The 18828-nt window shown below is 36.3% G+C and overlaps 4 protein-coding genes across 6 annotated transcripts in view; 3 read left to right on the top strand and 1 right to left on the bottom strand.

The window, feature by feature from the left end:
* Positions 1–1264: 1264 nt before the first annotated feature.
* Positions 1265–5360, top strand: LOC128871705 (acyl-coenzyme A thioesterase 9, mitochondrial-like). The gene is made up of 5 exons (XM_054113680.1): positions 1265–1336; positions 1391–1471; positions 1548–1615; positions 1710–1952; positions 4069–5360. Exons 2-5 carry the CDS (start codon positions 1401–1403, stop codon positions 4998–5000), a joined length of 1314 nt encoding a protein of 437 aa, XP_053969655.1. The 5' UTR covers positions 1265–1336; positions 1391–1400; the 3' UTR covers positions 5001–5360.
* A 1627-nt stretch (positions 5361–6987) lies between these two features.
* On the bottom strand, positions 6988–8286 carry LOC128871706 (60S ribosomal protein L6). Its single transcript, XM_054113681.1, has 2 exons — positions 8128–8286; positions 6988–7790 (listed from the first exon to the last, which is right to left on the bottom strand). Exons 1-2 carry the CDS (start codon positions 8236–8238, stop codon positions 7113–7115), a joined length of 789 nt encoding a protein of 262 aa, XP_053969656.1. The 5' UTR covers positions 8239–8286; the 3' UTR covers positions 6988–7112.
* Positions 8287–9025: 739 nt separating this feature from the next.
* The window catches only part of LOC128871708 (uncharacterized), a 29649-nt gene continuing 19846 nt past the window's right edge, over positions 9026–18828 (top strand). For all 3 annotated transcript variants that reach the window (XR_008456058.1, XM_054113682.1, XM_054113683.1), the window contains exons 1-2: positions 9026–9211; positions 15046–15998. Coding sequence is in view for 2 of the 3 variants with exons in the window: in XM_054113682.1 (XP_053969657.1) it covers positions 15904–15998 (95 nt within the window). In the remaining variant the exon portion in view is untranslated. The remainder of the gene's footprint in view (positions 9212–15045; positions 15999–18828) is intronic.
* Positions 12111–12485, top strand: LOC128865225 (activity-regulated cytoskeleton associated protein 1-like). Its single transcript, XM_054105391.1, has one exon. The coding sequence runs from the start codon at positions 12111–12113 to the stop codon at positions 12483–12485; it is 375 nt and encodes a 124-aa protein (XP_053961366.1).

Genomic DNA, 18828 nt, shown 5'->3' on the forward strand with positions numbered 1-18828 from the left:
GAATCGACACCGACATACCCAATATATGTCCGGCATGGAAGGCACACCGTACGACACTAACCACCTTTCACTAGCCCCATCAAATCTACTCACCTAACACCCCCTCCCTCTGGACTAAACCTTTTGAAACAGCACGTTTTCTGGGCCTACCGTTAGATGAGCTAGACGAAGAAGACCGGTATCAAAATCGCACTGACAGGGACAACAATCGCACAACAATAGGAAGAAAATACGTTGCTTACAGGGTCATGCTGAAATCAGTTGCAAATTAACAGCTTGCGCAAATAAAATTTTAGTACTTATTACTCAAACCAAATTCAACGATTTCATACATATCCGGTCACTCAAATAATATTTAAATTTTAAATTTTCTTCACACTTTTACTCAAGCATGAAATTTGGAAAGCACAAAACTATACACGAACAAAATGATATCATGCCATGTCAGGTTTGAATACAATTATGACCATGTCTACACAGCTTAACTTTCACCCGAAACTGTAATCAATTGACGGAAACACGGTTGTATCAAGGCGAATTTATTATAGGTGACAGCAACCACATATAAGTAAAACCCTACATGTATTTGTTGTTGCCTTTGGTACAAGCATCAAGTCAAAATACAATACAATACGAATGTAAACATACCAATACATACAAACAAAGCATATCATTTTGACGTAAGCCATATCTGCGGCGAAAAATTCAGCTGGGTGAATGCTGTCACCTATAATAAATCCACCTTGGGTTGTATTGTACAAAGAAGTACAGAACGCAAAGGTGTGGCCAACATCAAATCGTTAATTGGCTGTCAGCACGTTTGAAGGAATTAGCTGATTTGCTGACGTAATAATGGATATGACAGCTGACTTCAACTAACGTCTTCAAAAACTGAGATAGCATTGGTGAAAAAATTAACATCCTTGTTGTTTCGTTGCCGCATGAACAACGACCGACTGGAAGAACGTAAGAATACACGTGAAATGAAATGAACAGATGTGAAGTTATATGCTACCATTTTTGCGAATTTCGTAGATGAAATGTGATACTGTGTTCAACATTCTACCTGACTACTAACAAACAAATATTTACAATAGAATCGGAGGGACAATATGGACATATCTTTAGTTTGTGTCAGAAAATTTTTTTTTTTATATTGCAATAAAATACTCCTTAAAATTAAGTGCATATAAATGCATGTCTGTAATTCTCTGCTGTGATGTCATGGAATTTTATTGGCTTATTTTTGAATGTTATGCTTTAGCTCTTGGCAGCCCTTCTTTCGAAGATAAGGTGAATCGTAAACAAAATCCAGTCAGACATTACTAAGTGAAGCGTAGGTACTTCATGTATATTAAGGCGATATTCTTATTAGACTTTTAAGTTATAGCAAAATAAAAATGATAAGAGTACTGCAAAAAGGCACGCATGTCTTGTTACGTCAACAACTGTCTGCGAGACCAGCCTTGCTGTAAGTCATACAAATGAATATGTATAGATAATAATTTCAAGGACAGTAACATCAGACAATCATTAAATTTTTATAGTTCCGCGAATTTCGCAACGGCCTTAAAGGGGCAGGATGCACCCCCACCCATATATACGATGAATGAAGGTGAAACTAAAATGATTTTAATATTTATACGACCAGTGGACTTTCATTTATATATGTACATATGTATGAATGTGCTTATGAATCACTATTACAGTGCTAACTGAAATCATGCAGCGTTTGGGGCTGGAGAGGGGCTACTGTCCCATACCAAAAAGTCGGGAACATTTACTAAAGTATACCCCGAAAGCGGAGGACTTACCCGCACGTGCAATGCAGGATTCCTACACGTCGGCGCTGCTCCCACTTAGTACTGATTTGGAACTACAAGACAATTACGTCTCACATTTGGGTAACGTACGAATGGGTCGTCTAATGGAAGATATGGATGCTTTTGCAGGTACTTGCACATGTCTTATGGCAATTGGCAAATGAGTTTTCAGTAGATAGTTTTATATAACGGCGGTAAAAGTGCAAAACCACTATTAAATAAATTGCACATAAGCTATTATTTGTTTAGCCGTTATAAACGATTTCGACGTCTAAGCTATATACATGTTTTGAAATTCTGTCGATTATTGTTATTTATTGGAGCAATATGAATTTTTTTTAAATTAATAGATCACACTAGCTACATAGGCCTACGATACTAATTCTGTCGGCATTTCTTTTATTACGGTATAAATGTATCATAGCATTATTATCGTAGAATAGGGTCACTCTGATGGGTTGTTGTTGTAGCAGCATAAAAATTCCTCATACATATACGGAGAATGCTGCTGAAGTGACTATCCTTGGCCGGATCGTGGGAACGATTCCGATGGGTTGTTATTGTTATAGCAGCTTACTTAACCCTGTCAGTGCAATATAGATTACCGGTCGTCTTCGTCTAGCTCATTTAACGGTAGGCATAGGAAACTTGCTGTTTTCGACAGGTTGGATCCAGAGGGTTTTCTTGGGTGGTGGACTTGAAAGAAAAAATACTGTCTTTCTAACAAGCCATTAACTATTTAAAAACATAGAACAGAAATGTTTTTTTTTTTAGATTTTCTTTAAAATCTACTGAAATCAGTCCATTGATTCTAATATTTTTATTTATAAGACTATTTTTTGTCGCAATGGTCGTTATTTGCCCAATATACATATCTCCATTTGCGTACCCTTGTCCCCAGTACTTCTATTATGACAAAAAAAACATGTTTGTTAAAAATAAATAATTTTGGTTCGAAACATAAGTAACACACATGTAACATATTCACATGTATTTTTCACTAAAAAATTATTTATTTTCATTTACTATCACCTTTTTAATAAGGTGATACTTTACTTTTTCGACAAGTGAATTTATTTACCCAACCATATTTTAAGTAAGATTGTAGATAGGCAAATTTTTTACCATGTCCTTGTCAATGTCAGGCATGCGCAATATTAGGTCTGTTCGTGCATTATCCAGTAACTTAATTTCCTCAAAGAGAAAAATATTAAAAAAAGCACATGAACGCAGAACCAGTAACAATTTGCAAATTTTTCAAATGAATGAATGTTTGGCGGAAAAAATTACAAAAATTAAAAAAAAAATCTTTAGAGCTACCTCGTTTAAAAAAAAAAACTTTCAATGCTTTCGATTTGTATTTCGAAAAGTGCAGCAACGGTGACTGGAGGCTATCGTTCAGAATTACATACCTCTACGTCATTGACCGATTCCTATTTAATACCTGACTTCAAACAAACTTTGTAAATTTTATCTTAAATATAGTTACTTACATACTTCATTTTAATCCCGATTTTTATTTTTAAATTTCGAATTTTGACTCAATTCGCAAATTTTAATTTGTGTGTATTTTTACTTTGCGATTACTTGCAAATTCTTACAAGTTAAAATGTATCCAGTAAAACTAGCAACTTACCCTCAAAATGTAATTTGCTCTCTCACTTTCCCCTACATTGCAAGTTTTTTGGATACATGAACACCGAAACTTGATAATTTGTAAAAATTATTTCAAATTATTTGCTTCATGGGCAGACCTATTGTTCTAGATTGACAGATTTCGATAGTATAAATTCTAATAAGACGAAGAACAATTTTCGCATGTGGTTTCACATCGATCATTTTGTAGATGAGTGTTACGAGTATATACAAAATATGCAGAAATTACAGCCAGTCCTTATTTTATGTTGTGTAAAGTTTACTTCTGTATTCATCATAATGTTTATGAATGAATATGTATGAAAGAGTGACACAACAAGACGGGTTTTTTGTTTGAATATGTGTTTTTCAAATATTTTTTATTTGGAATACGAGGTCTTCCGATATTTATATATTTGTTTATTCTTTTTTTGTTTTTTTTTTTTTTTGATTACGCGTTCTTCCATTATTTTTTTTTTAATATATTTTTTTTTCAATACGCGTTATAACTTAACCCTATATTTATCTTTTATATTTAATTACAATAGTCAATTTGTTGTTTATTGCATGCCACTGTCTGATTTAAAGTTATAATAATTCCTCTTTGTAGTTTGGGTTGCTCATCAGCATATTAAAGTGCCCACCCTTCCCGCCAATGTCAACTTGCCATACACTTTTGTCACAATACTGGTTGATAAAGTGACGTTCAGCGACCTAATAACCGATGTCAAGCAAGATATACGTATTTCTGGGCATATGTCTTGGGTAGGACGGAGTTCCATGGAAATCGTTGTGTGGCTAGAGCAAAAGCATCATGACGTTTATAAGAAAATAACTCGTGCGCTATTTCTCATGGGTGCACGCAATGCTACCAATACCGGGCCGGCTCCGGTTAATCCAATTGCACCAGCCACGGAGGAGGAGAAACAGATACTTTCCGGTGGTGAGGAGCGCAAAAAGCGACGCCAAATGATACAAGCACAATCGATATTTAAAGTAGAACCAAACGATTTTGAGCAATCCTTAATGTATGACATCTATAAGCGTACCACACATACCAATACTATGGAGCTGAATAAACGTTTGTTACCGTCGAATGCGCGTTGGATGTCTGAATGGAGTACAGTTACAACGATACCATGCTTTCCGGAGCATCGCAATGCACACAATACAGTGTTCGGTGGATTTTTAATGCGTTTAGGTTTGGAAAGCAGCTGGACAGCTGCTTTCCTGTATTGCGGCACACGTCCCAAATTGATGCATATTTGCGACATTAGCTTCGAGAAGCCTGTCCCGGTTACTTCGTTTATAAAACTAACCTCCTATGTGGTGTATACCGAATTGAATTATCTGCAAATAATGACAGTTATTGATGTATTGGACACAAGTGGTGGCGGCAGTGGTCAAGTCACTACAAACGTCTTCTATAGTACATATAAATCAAATGAGACTGTACACCAGATACTACCAAGATCTTATCACGAGACTATGTGGTACATACAAGGAAGGCGCAAGTTTAAATATTCAATGGGCTTGGAATAAATTAATTTCAAATGTGCAATATAATCCCTATAAAGACGCTAAGCTGATTTAGTGCTTAATTATGCCTATGTAAAACACAATTTACATTGTGATTTCTATAAATTGTGTATTTAACCTAAAATCCATTTTACTAACAGTGACTAATAGCTTAAGTAATCATTGCATAAATTAATTTTGATTTTAGTATATTTTATAATATTTATATTTGATCGTTTTACTCATTTTTGTAAGTAGATATATTTTTTAATTGCTGCTATTTATAAAAAGATACTTACCTGTTATTTAATCGGCATTGTAATCTCTTCTGTGAAAAATAAAGTGATGAAGAATCTCCAACAACCATTCGTTGTGCAAATACAATTGTGTTTTATGATATGCTTCTAGGGATATATGTTCTGCTAGTGGTTAGAAGAGAAATTCTTTCCTTTATAAAAGTTTGGTCTGGTCCTTTTTTTATAGGTCAAACAAAACATGCAAAATATTCAAGTTATTGTTTGGCTTATAAAGTTAGAAAATTATTATGTAAAAAATACAAGAAATTGTATTGAAAAATCGTCGAGGAACCGAAAGAGATTTAGTAGAAGCCCTAGGCATTTCATTAGTCAGTGTAAACAATATTTTGACTGAAGTATTGGGTTTCAGAAAGCTGTGTGCACAATAGGTGCCACATTCACTAACAATGAAAGAAAAACGCATTCGTATGCGACTTTCGCAGCAACATTTAGAGCGTTTTTGAATATATAAAGTGGATTATACGCGTCGATTTATCACTATGAAGGGGACTTGCGTCTATTACCATGATTCTACATCAAAACAAGAGGTTAAAGAGTGGTGTGAACCTGGTTCTTCGGTTCCGAAACGAGTTCGTGTCTAGAAATCGGCCAAGTGATTGGAATGCGAAAGGAATTTACTGGTGGTTTACATGCAAACTGGCAAAACAATAATATCTGAATATTATTGTAACCTTTTAGACCAGCTGAAGGACAAAAATCGTGAAAAAAGGTCCAGTTTTCAATTAAAAAAAAATTATTTTCATCACGACAATGCACCGAGGCTCAAGAGCATTTTTACAATGCCTAAAATCCATGAATTAAAGTTCGAATTATTGGAACAGCCACCTTCTTCACCAGATTCTGCGTCTTCCATCTGTTTGCAGACCAAAACAAATTTATGCATGGCAAGCGTTTTTCATCAAATGATGAGGTCATAATTCCTGTAGAAGCATACAAGCTACATTATTCGGTAAGTTCAGTCGAATTGCTAACCAAGTTATTCATTTATTTATAATAATCAAGCACACAGCCATAAGTTATTTTACAAAGGGAAGTAGTAGGCTGTAAAAAGGGGAAGTAAGAGAACACGACCCACTAGAAGAAAATATATGGATGTATGTGTACGTGCATTTTAGCTACTTAGTGGGTGAAATAATGTAGGAGTTAATTTTTAAAGTGCCCTGTACTTCCAAGGTTTTTGATCTTTTGTGGCAGAGCGTTCGTAAGACGAACCGTAAAAACGAAGAACTATCGTTCCCGCGAACGTCGGTTCTACGTAACCGAAACGAATCAGTTTTATATCCGGCCAGGGACTGTCACCTCAGCAGTATTTCCCGTGTATGTATGGGGAATGTTTATGCTGCACAACAACATCATTCAGATACAAGCAACTCTAATTCATACTAAGCAGGTTAAGTTTTTGTTCGGAAAGGTATTTAGAATCTTGTGAAGCAGCATTCGTCATTTAACTTTAATAAATCATCAAATTTTACAGAATTTAATTAATTTATTATATGTTAAGTAAGTTAATCAAAATGTAAGAAATATAAATAAACTTGAACGAACTGAAATTATTATAATTTAAACTTACCTAAAATTCACCGTATTATCATTATTTATATTTCCAGCAGGTAATTTTGCGTTCCAAATAATTAAGCTGTTTCCTAAAATGCCTCAGCAAGCCCCTCAAATTCCATACTAATCATTAGACTGTATTCCAATTTTTTTAAATTGTATATTTTTTTCTTTTACTTTGTGTTGACATAAAAATTAAAAATAAGAAAATCCTAGACAACCTGAATGTACGTTTACATTCACATTTTTGACGTCAATGCAAAGTTTAGAATCGCAAACGATGGGGGTACTGCGATGAGTGCAAAGCAAACATATTTTGAAGATATTTCTTGAAGAATTTGCCTTCTGGATGCGCTTTGATAGCCTTAAGCACTGCAGCATCAACTTCCTTCTGGTCCTTCTTGCGCTGTTCATTGGGGACGAAACGTTCCTTCTTGACAGCGAAAATATCACCCTCACCGGATTTTTTATCCTTCTTGATTTTCAAACGACGGAAGTAGGCATCGTCTAAGTGCTCTGGCACTTTGAGATCGCCCAAATCCACCTTTGAGGATGTACCAATGACGAAACGTTGCGAAATGCGACGCAATGGGCAGGAGTTCAATGCAAATGGACCGGTAACAAGCAACAGTCCAGAGTTCAATACCTTCAACAGTACAACACGTTTACCTTGGTGACGACCAGCCAACAAAATTAGCACACGTCCAGGGACGAGATTGCGACGAATGTTGCGCTGGTGGTTGCTGAAGTAAGATTTAGCAGGACGCTTCTTGACAAAACGTTTGGTTGGGTAGTTGGCTTTGGGTTTCTTCAAATACACAGTACGTTCACCGCCGTTCTTGGGGCCATTGATCTTCTTCACTTTCTTGATGGGTATCTTGACTTTTGGAACAATGGGTTGCTTCACATTCTTCAAACGGTACAGAGCACGACGCTTGTACATCTGTAAATGAAAAAATATAAGAAATGTGGCTTATTTCAGTTCTATACCATAAAATTAAAAGTAAAATGAATTATTTGTTATGTGGATAACAAAGCACCAAGGGCACCACTTTCGACACTTTATAAACAATCACATATCACAATGAAATATTTTACACAAATAACAACTGAATGGAATGCGCGATATCCAATTCCAAATAAATGTAACTTCCAAATTCTGATTAGAAGTGTTAAAAAACAAGACGCACTTGCCAATGGCAAAGGCAATATTGTCACCACGCTGCCGAAAAGGTTCATTTTCAGGTGCTTTCATTTCCACATATTTCCATAATTTTTACCTGGCTCTTGGAGTAGCGCAGAATTCCCCCGCTGAGTAATTTATTTACCGGGTGCTTATGGTTCTTTTTGCCCGTTTTGGCAGATTTTTTAGCATTTGCGCTGGGTGCCATTTTGAAAAACACGTGTACGCCGCACAGAAATTAATGTAAAAAGGAAGGTTAGCGTTGACGGTATTACCAGATCCACAAGATTTTCCACAAATGTCAAATTGGCGGCCATGATAATTTCGGACAAAATCTCCAAATACAATCGGTAGATGGCGCCCTGTGCTGAGACAATTCATAAATAAAACTTCAAGCAAAATATATATAAGATCCATCATAATATCATAACGAACTATTTTAAAACTGGCAAAGAACTATTGTAAAAGCATTCTAATGTTAAATATTTCATAGTTTAAGAGAGGAAGTAATGTTGCCAGATCCGCAAAAAACTAACGAAACAGAATATATGTGAAATGTCAAAATCACCCCGTACAAATTTCGGACAAAAGCTCAGAATAAATCTCAGCAGATGTCGCACTCTCTGCACGCTAATAAAGGGCCTTTCAAACGTGACGCCTAGTGTCAGTAGTGAATAATTTCTAGACAAGAGCTTTTTTTATGTCATCTTTCAAATTTGTCAAATAGACATATGTAGAATTTTACACGATAGAACAATGCGCTATGTTTTTTCAATCAATAAATTCAATTTTTCCATTTCAATTGAAAAATGGTTCAAAGGGGTACATTGAACAAATAATCAAAGTGTTAATTTCATGTCCTCGTACGTTAAATACTTATTCCAATTAGTACACTCTGCTGGCGAGTTAAATTATTTCGGTCTTGCCCTAATTGCAATAGAGGGCGCCAGGCACAGTTGCTGCAAATTTTCACAATAGAGCGTATGTAACGGAAATATTGGCAGTAGTCGTTTCAATGAGAATTTTGTTTTTTAATTTTAATTAAATTAATTCTAGAATTATTATTGCGGTTATCCGTTTCCAACAGCTTTACTCGCTTATAATTGTGCTACGCAAAGAAACTATTTGTGTGGCTTGCGATACTTTATTCCAAAAACTGTAGATGTAGTGGAAAAAATTGTGTAAGTGAAGCAATTTGTATTGCACCAGTTTAAGACAATCCCCAACATTCGCCCAAGCCAAAAATAAGCAAAGATATAATAAATAAAATTTGAATCAATTTACCGGTCCAGCTCACGCCGAAAAGTTTGAACAAAAGGTTGGATTCTATAAATAGCCGTTTTCTTAAAACAAATTCAAGCTCATCTCCAGAAGGTTATTTGTTGGAACTCAAATTTTTTACTATTTTTTCAGACAATTTAATGGTTTGCTCGATATTAGTTTCCAAGCTTTTGCTGTAACTGCTGGTTTATTCGGGTGCACCTTAAATTAAAATGAGTTAACTTTTGGAACCAAAGAAACATTTGCCTACTCTATAACGGTCGCCATTTCCGCACTGCTCTATTAACTTCGTAAACTTCCGACCTCCGAATGCCGTCGTCGGAGCCCAATCACCATCCATCACAGCCGAAGAGCTTTAGATGCCTACTGAGGCCTGCATCACTTTAGCACAATTATGTTGAGGATTTGTAGTAGGTTAATGGGCAGGACCATTCAGAGTCCACCTTAACTTACTCAACAAAAGTCCGGCATGTGAAGGTACCCCGCGCGATATTAAACACCTATTTACATACCTACATAAAGAGAAATTATGTTTTAGACTTGAAACGAACGAAACGAAACTCGTCGAAACAGCATGTGTCCAGCGCCTTCCGTTAGATGAGATAGACGATGACTGGCAGGTCTTGATGAACCGCTACAACAACAACAAAAACAGTGTTAGCTTCGGTTTTGAAGTAATATTCGATTATGTCCCTCACATTGCACAAAACAGTCCGCTTTTCGGGGTGCAAGCGAAAGTTTTTTTAATTGACATTTTCATTGAACCAGAAGTGAGACTCATCACCGCACAGAATCCAACCGATTGAACATTTCTAACTAATTACTGATATCTATCCAGTATCGACCGGGTAGGTACACTTCGCTTGTGAAAGAACTGATGAGCCAGTCGACATATGCCAAGTTTTGGTAAGCTTTACCAATAACCAGAGCATTTCTGAATTTGCAAGATTCATGAATACCCGATATTTGTGTATTGTGTATTCAAAAGTGTAAAATATTCCTAATAAAATGTAGAAAAATGGGATTGAGTTTTTCCTAATAAAATTAACTAAATGATTTTAACAAAAATTATGACTGGCTCCCTAAGCGCATTAACGCAAAATATTGGTTACTTTTATTTCTAGGCTATAAGTGATAATAAAGTCCAAGATGCGCAAGAACGGTCGGGTTCAAATTTCCAACCATGACGCGCGAATCGGGCATGGTAATTTATATGTTTAGAGAGCCACTCATTATTTAGTTCTTTAATATTTTGTTACAGTAATTTTTTTCAAGCTCAACATTTTTAGAGGTTATAAGGTGCGTTTCATAATCATAAGACACCTTTAGTATACAATTTTTGAACTACCATTAACTCGCTTTTACTTTCCGGAGTAGCTTTTATTTGGCGTCATTTCACCTAAAATGCCGAGGGATTCAATATTATCACAAGAGGAGCATGGAAAAATTGTGGCCTACAAGGGTTCAGGCTTGTCAATCACATTAATTGCAAAAAAAAACAGGCAGAAGGTTTCAAAAACAACAGTTTAGCGCATCATTTAAAATTATCACGGCACAAGCTGGCGCGTCTTCAGTTTGCAGAAAAACACCTAGACACCAACGGGGACACCGTAAGATATTTGGAATATTTTTAATGTTGCCCCATTTCCGGCGCGTTCTCTGGATCTAAACCCAATAGAAAACATTTGGGGTATATTAGTCAAAAGAGTTTACGCCAACAATCGCCAATTTGACAAGACCAACGAGATTAAGGTCGCAATTAAGGCAGAATGAGCTTCTCTAGATGTAAATTTACTTTAAAAGTTAGCAGAATCGATGGAAAAAAGGTTATTTTGTGTTTTTGCTAAATTTTTTCTTTATGTATTAAAAGAGTTCTAAATTCTGTAACGAAACAGATAACTTTTGTTACTTTAATCGATGTGTGAAATTTTTATTTTCCTCTGAAATCTATAAATTAAAATACTTTGAAAAATTAGGGGTGTCTTATGATAAAATGCTCCTTATTTTATTTGTGTAAATTACAACCAACTGTTTTCTTTCAGGTTAGTTTTTTGTGCAAAAAACCCGAATGGTAATAGTTTCTAACAGTTGTTATAATTATCTAGTGTGAAAACATTTCAAATGCAATTCTGAACAAAAGGTACTACATCTGATTAAATTTACTGACAAAGTTTCTCGCTAATCAAAATTGTTATTAACAGTTGTAGCATACTTATATTTTATAAATTATTAATGTATTTATTTTTATATGGCAGTACCTTCAACTTGTTAAGATTTAATTTAAAGTTTTCTTATATGGCAATGCCCTAAAATTGTAATGACTACTAGATGTATTTTTCAAACTCTAAATTTTAATTTTTCAATAGGATTGATTTTGCCTATAAAAAGCCTGCGCGCTTTTGGAAAGGACACATTCCGTTTGGTAATCGGCGTTAAAAATACAATACATTCCGTTTGTTAAAATACAAGACATTCCGTTTGATTAAATTACATTCTATAATAAGATAAAAACAACTTTACCCATTCCGTATAAACTATATTTTATAATAGAATAAATACAACTTTACAACTGGCGGCCAACAAAGTGCCCAATTTGCCCAATTTTTCAATAAGAAGCTCAAGACTGCAAAGCGGCATGGCTGTATCCTTCACAACGGAGCAATTCGAGCGGTTGATAAGTTTGGTTCACACCAGCAATGACCGCACAGTGCGCGTTACAATGGTGAGCGTAGTCCAGCAAAAGTGGCAGAGTTCATTGCGGCAATTTCAACTTTCAAAGCGGTGGAGAAAATTGCGGATATGGACGCGGTTAAAGGAATGCCAATGATACTTGGGGGTGATGCCGCAGAATGGTGGCGTGGCGTTAAGGAGCAAGTCGTTGATTTTGCAGACGTTACACGTAGACTGCGCGAAGGTTTTTCACCTTCAAAACCGGCCTGGCGAATTTATGCCGAAGTCTTTGATTTAAAGCAACAGAAGAGTGACCCGACGAAAACCTTTGTTCGGAAAAAGCGAGCGTTATTTTCGCAGCTAGATGTCGTTCCTGCCGAAGCAGAACAACTAGATATGCTGTTTGGTATGGTGCACGCACAAATATGGGAAAGAGTAAGCCGACGGAAGATATCATCTTATGAAGATTTGCTCAGCGAGGCTCAAGAAGCCGAACTTTTCTAAGTGAACGTAGGAGTGGAAACTCCGATCAAACTGCAAAGAGTGTTAACAGTGAAGTGGCATTGCGTTGCAATTTGTGTCGAAAGAAAGGTCACTCCGGTAAACTGTTTCAAAAAACAAAAGGCCGATGCTGCGGAAGCTCAGTCAGTGGCAATTGCACAGACAGTAACTGTTAAGCCTAAATTTGCTTGCTATGGTTGTAATACCCCAGGCGTTAATCGCGCAAATTGTGCAACATGTCGGAACAAAAATCAACTCGGGGAAGGTTTCGTGAATTTTAATCCAATAACTGCGAATGGTATTGGAAGAGACATACCTATGGTCAACGTATAACGTTTCGGTGTACCAGGTCAAGAATTTTTTGATTGTGGTGCACGTACTAGCGTAGCGAGCGCTAATCTAAAGTCTATCCTGGACTTTAAAGGTTGTAAATACCGAAATGTGAATTCACGTTAGCTGAGGGTAGTACTTCTACGCAAGAATGCTTGTCCACTGTGTGCAAAATAATTATTGGAGGTCGATGTCTCAATATTGAGTTCATGGTGTTACCTAATGCTACCAGTAATCGGAATTTGATTGGCACGGACTTTCTTGAACAGGCTGGTATAGTTCTTAATATGGGCCAGAAGTATTGGTATTTCGAGAGCGATGCCATGAAGCATTTTGCTTTTGCGCCTCCATTGCCTCTTAAGTTGAATCTGATAGAGACTATAAAAGTGTCGAGCACACGACCGAAACGAAGGGCAGAAGAAGAGCCTGAGCGAGTAATAGTTAGACCGAAAATTTACATATCCGAGTTCAAGTCTTATGGTCCAGCAATTCCAAATAATAACTATTCACCACACTCAATACAAGCAATATTTAAAGATGCTTTGTCAGCCTATGCTGTAACTCCAGACATAAAGTTGCAGCCATCACTATTTAATGGTCTAATTTACAATATCGCAAACTATGATGACAACGATTTTACGAGGCTTTATTCCATAGACTTCAAAATATTAAAATCAACTGATGGTAAGGATTTGAATCAAGAGCAGAAAAGACAGCTCGGCAGCGTACTTCATAATCACGCAGAAGCGTTGGGGAAAATCGACGAACCGACTCCATATGCAGAGCACAAAATTGACGCCAGTGCACATGCGTTAGATGTAGCTTGACTCCAGGGGGAGGGGAATAATAAGCATCCCATCGAATACAAGAGCCGACTTTCATCCGAAGTAGAACGAAATTATTTCATTAGATTTGCAATGAACAGCACCAAAGGCCAAAGTACGAGTTTTACTCTAGGGTATCTCACTTTTGGACGAGAAATGCGAGCTCTCGACGATGTGCAGCATGATATTCAGGCAATAGGAGAGAGCGAAAATTTGATTCCAGTAATTTCGCCTTATCTTCGAAACATAACTGAGAATTTAAAGTCAGCAAAAGAAATTGAGCAGTGTCTTCAAGACGAAAACGAAACTTGCGCTAATAAACACAGACGTCCGCAAACTAGTTTCGATATTGGTACCGACAACGCACACTCTGAGTCAAGCAGCACGGGGCATAACAGCGAAATTCGTGCCCAAAAGAGATGGTCCTTACGTTATTGTACGGAAGATTGGTGCAACCTCGTACGGGATTGCATCCCGGGAAAACCTAAACATGCCGTTAGGTACATATCATGCGTCCTCTCTCACATTATATAAGGGCACTAACAAAGATGAACCTCCTAATCCTCTCCAGTCTTTGAAGAAGCGTGGCCGACCAAAGAAAAGCGGTAACCAGCAAATGTTGGTTTGTTCTCGGGACGAGTTCCTCACGCCAAAGGGGGAGACTGTAGCATACTTATATTTTATAATTTATTAATGTATTTATTTTTATATGACAATACCTTCAACTTGTTAAGATTTAATTTAAAGTTTTCTTATATGGCAATGCAATTGTAATGACTACTAGATGTCTTTTTCAAACTCTAAATTTTAATTTTTCAATAGGATTGATTTTGCCTATAAAAAGCCTGCGCGCTTTTGGAAAGAACACATTCCGTTTGGTAATCGGCGTTAAAAATACAAGACATTCCGTTTGATTAAATTACATTCTATAATAAGATAACAACAACTTTACCCATTCCGTGTAAATTATATTTTATAATAAAATAAATACAACTTTACACAGTTGAATTAAATTTTAAAGATCTTCTCAGTCTTCCTGCAAAAAACACGAATATCTTGCTTTCGCCTTAAGGTTTTTTTTTAAACTATGACAAAGAGCCATTGACTGGACGTTCAATATTTTTAGTTATTTGTTCTATACTTGAACATTTTTAATTACAAAAGAATTTCATGATAAACATTAACACGAGAAATTATTATACAACTCATGACTGAAATATTCATCGATGGAAAATGTATAAGTACATACATGCATATACTACTTGCGGCATTAGTATGCGATAAGTTTCTTAGCATAGGTCAGGCATTAAACTTGTTGCAAATCTAATTTTTAAGCAGTTAATTAATTTGTTATAAAATAAGAGCGCACTATAAAAAATATTTCTACGCTCTTTTACCCTCTATTTTAGGTTATTGGGGCTCAGCTGGCGCAAAGTGGCTTCGCTCTATTTAACCATCTATGTGTGTTTTTGACAGCTTCGAGAGCAAACGTGTGTGTAAAGAATATCAAAGACAATTCTCAATAAACCGCATACATTGGGGCTCGTCGCTTGGCGCATTCAGCAGCCAAATTTGACTCTTCAGTACCTAACGAAGTTCGAACGTGTCGGTCGGGTTTAATGTCACGGCAATGGTAACGAAGTAAAATTCTGCTGTTAGGCGGAAATATTGTGTGAGCTCTGGGAAAAACGCGACGAAGACGGATACGAGAAACGCGAGACGTGAGCGCTGAGGCGGGCAACCATAGTGACGCCGTAAAACCGAACGCAGTCACTTAACGAATTGCTCCACTGTGACGTAATGATTATTATTTTTAGCGTTAGCCAAAACGAAAACTTTTCAGTGTTTTAAAAGCCGGTTTCCGTATCGAAGTTTTCCAGTGTTTGTTCGCAACTCAAAGAGAATAGTTAGTCAATTTCTACTGACAGCGCTCGTGCTCCGGAATTCTCAACTCAGATAGCAGAGCGCGTAAAAAATATTACAATTTTGTGAAGTGTGCCAAAACGGCAAACATTAATTATCGTTATTATTGTACTTAGCAACGCCAAGAGCCACAACAAAGTAAAATATTTGTTAATTTTATGAATGAATTGTCAATTGTGAAAAAAGTGCGAAAAGGTGCAAATTATCGTGATATTCAGTTGATAAATTGCAAGAATAATAATTAACAAGCGCCTATTCAAAATAATTCAGTTTAAAGAGAAAGCAGAGAAAATAAAGCAGACAACAATTTCATATACCAGGAGAGAAAATAAACCAAAATCGATATGTCTTCAACTAAATTCATTGCTATTCTGCCGCAGCCTACACAGCCGGGTGATAAAGTTCAAATCAGTGGAAAAATATCTGACGACGCAAAAGAGTAAGTAGAATGCCAATGCATTTATTAGGTCAAATAAATAAATGAATTTAATTTAGAAGCACTTGAATAGGCTGCGGTCTGGGGACTTATTCGAGTTGTTATGTTTTCTATTAAAAGTGACTTTGAATGTGAACTGAATTATCGAGGAGTTAAAAAATCGCTACTCCCACGGCTGATTTCTCTATTCCAATTTATATTACAAGAAAAACTAAAGCGATTCTTAATGGATCATTTTTTATTTTTGTTTTGTTTATTTTTATTTTATGGCAGAAAGTTGATAGATATTGGGTTAAATTTTTTAAATACTTGTCAAAAGTTTGTTTCTAGTGTCCTTACACACAAATATAATATAAAGTTAATACATAAAGATTTTGTAAAAGCAAATTGTTGTTCAAAAATTTCAAATTAACAAATTAATTTAAAATATTGTAGACGAAGGCCTTAGCAGCCAGTGCTTGTTCTTTTTTCGCCCTTACGAGTGGAATGTTTATTTATAATTATTACTCTTTTCAATAAAAAAATAACTAATTGAAAATAATGCACTTTTACGTATATATACATACAAGGTGAAGTCCAAAATAAACAAGACTGAGCTAAAATAGAAACAACAGGAGCTTTGTTCTGATAACTTCGAGTTTATTTATTCAAAATAGTCCCCTCTGGCCTCAATACACTGTTTTGCGTGATCTAAAAGCTTTTAGAATGACCGAAATGTCCTTCAGGATGTCGGTACAAGCCTTTTGGATTGCCTCTACGAACACAAAACGTTTTCCCCTCATGGCCAAATGCAATTTTCCGAATAGGTAGAAGTCACAGGGAGCCATATCAGGCGAATACGGTGAGTGATTGATGGTTAAAATGCGATTTCTAGTCAGAAAATCAGTCACAAGAGTGGATCGATGAGATGGTGCATTATCAAGCAATAAGCGCCAGCTTCCTCCCTCGAGGTATTCAGCGAGAATTCGACGAATGCGATGCAACAAACGCTTCAAAACGCCAAGATAGAAAATTGCATTGATGGGTTGGCCCGTTGGCACAAACTCCTTCTGGAAAATTGCCTTGGGATCGTAAAAGCATATGAGCATCGACTTGATTTTGGTGGCTCGTATGTGGCCTTCCATTCGGCGCTTTGACGCTTAGTTTCAGGTTCATGTTGGAAACACCTCGTTTCATCACCAGTTACAATGTTGTAAAGGAAGTTCTCGTCTTCTCTCGCCTCTTTGGTCTTTCGAATGTTGAATTCTCAGGAATTTTTGGTCCTCAGTTGACTTGTGCGGAATGAAACGTACACAGACCTTTCAAATGATCAGTTAAAATGCGATAAATCGATGTCACAACCATCTCTGAAACGTGGAAACCACTCATGAACTCTGGCACGAGATAGACAATCACATAAACTTTTTTCATCAATTCAAATGTTTCGGTAAACGTTTTGCGGATTTTAAAACAAAATTTGATATTAGACCTTTATTCGACACTCATTTTTGTATCGATGACACAAACATACTGACATACTTTAAACGCAATAACTTCGCTTCCACTGAACCGGATGTCACCAAGCTTTCACTGGAAGTCAGCTAGGGATGTAACTTCGAACGCACTAACTCATTAAAAAGATGGCGCCATCAAAAACATTTTTAAGACGCCAGTCTTGTTTATTTTGGGCTTCACTTTGTAAATAAAAAAAAAATCTTTTTAAAACTCATTAAATAAATAAAAAATAAATAATTTAAAAGAATGCAATTTCTCCTTCTCTATCCAGCCAAGGTATGAAGTCACAATTTTGATTTTAATGGCATTCGAAAATATATTGAATGTACCAATTAATAAACCATTAAGAAATTAACCATTTCACTCATATACAAATGAGGTTATAAAATAAGTGAAACACATAATCAACAAGGCAATATAAATCATATAGTAAAATAATTATCTTATTAGACCAACAGAAATTTCGTTTTTATCGCTTTAAAGTGCTTATTTAAATGTTTACTTGGATGACTTTTGAAAAATTAAGAAGGTTGATTTTTTAATCACTTATGTAGCCGTGTAAGATAATTTCGGCCCTTTCGAATGCGTCCATAAAAATACCGCCTCACAACGCTGCGCGTACTTCTCATTCATTTTTGTTTGCTTGCGTTTACGGGGAAGTTTCGAGCGACACTAACCTGAGTTAGCACTGGCACAAAATATATCTTGAACTTACAAGAAAAAAAAACATGACACAGACTGTAACTCTTTTTTTTCTTGTTTACGAGAAAACGGAAATTGGATGGACTCAGTCTTCCAACACTGAAAGGTGTGACACTTGGTCTTTCCGATGAAGTTAAATATCTAGGAGTAATCTTGGATAAGAAGCTGACTCTCGCGCATTGAGGATTTTTCAGCAATGCCGCAGAGCCTTTGGTAAAACCTGGGATCTGAAACCTGCTGTGGTCCTATGGGTATACACAGCACTTATCAGACCAATCATCACTTACGCCTCAGTGGTCTGGTGGCGAAGGAGCATGGTTAAGTCCACAATCCGGGAACTATACAGGCTGCAAAGAAGTGTATGTTTATGCATCACGGGTGCCATGAGTACAACCTCTGGTGATGCCCTAAATGCTATGCTTGATTTGCTCCCCCTCGATCTTAAGATACAACAGGAAGCAATAAAAGCAATGTGTAGTCCATAAATATGGTTTGTGGCACGAAGACGGAACTTTGGGACACAGAAATCTTTAAGATGCTATCTGAGGAGTATCCACTGTTTTTGGCACCTAAAGACGATCTGATACCCACAGTTTCATTTGGAAGGAAATTTGAAGTCAGATTTTCATTGCGTGAG

This window comes from Anastrepha ludens, chromosome 2 (genome assembly GCF_028408465.1).
Source record: "Anastrepha ludens isolate Willacy chromosome 2, idAnaLude1.1, whole genome shotgun sequence".
In the NCBI taxonomy this organism is placed as follows: Eukaryota; Metazoa; Arthropoda; class Insecta; order Diptera; family Tephritidae; genus Anastrepha; species Anastrepha ludens.

Coding starts and splice junctions, on each gene's coding strand:
- LOC128871705 (XM_054113680.1), top strand. CDS start 1,401: ATGATAAGAGTACTGCAAAAAGGCACGCATGTCTTGTTACGTCAACAA. Junction 1,616..1,709: donor CATATATACGATGAATGAAG/GTGAAACTAAAA, acceptor TCACTATTACAG/TGCTAACTGAAATCATGCAG. Junction 1,953..4,068: donor AGATATGGATGCTTTTGCAG/GTACTTGCACAT, acceptor TCCTCTTTGTAG/TTTGGGTTGCTCATCAGCAT.
- LOC128871706 (XM_054113681.1), bottom strand. CDS start 8,238: ATGGCACCCAGCGCAAATGCTAAAAAATCTGCCAAAACGGGCAAAAAG. Junction 7,791..8,127: donor TGCGCTACTCCAAGAGCCAG/GTAAAAATTATG, acceptor TTTCATTTACAG/ATGTACAAGCGTCGTGCTCT.
- LOC128865225 (XM_054105391.1), top strand. CDS start 12,111: ATGGACGCGGTTAAAGGAATGCCAATGATACTTGGGGGTGATGCCGCA.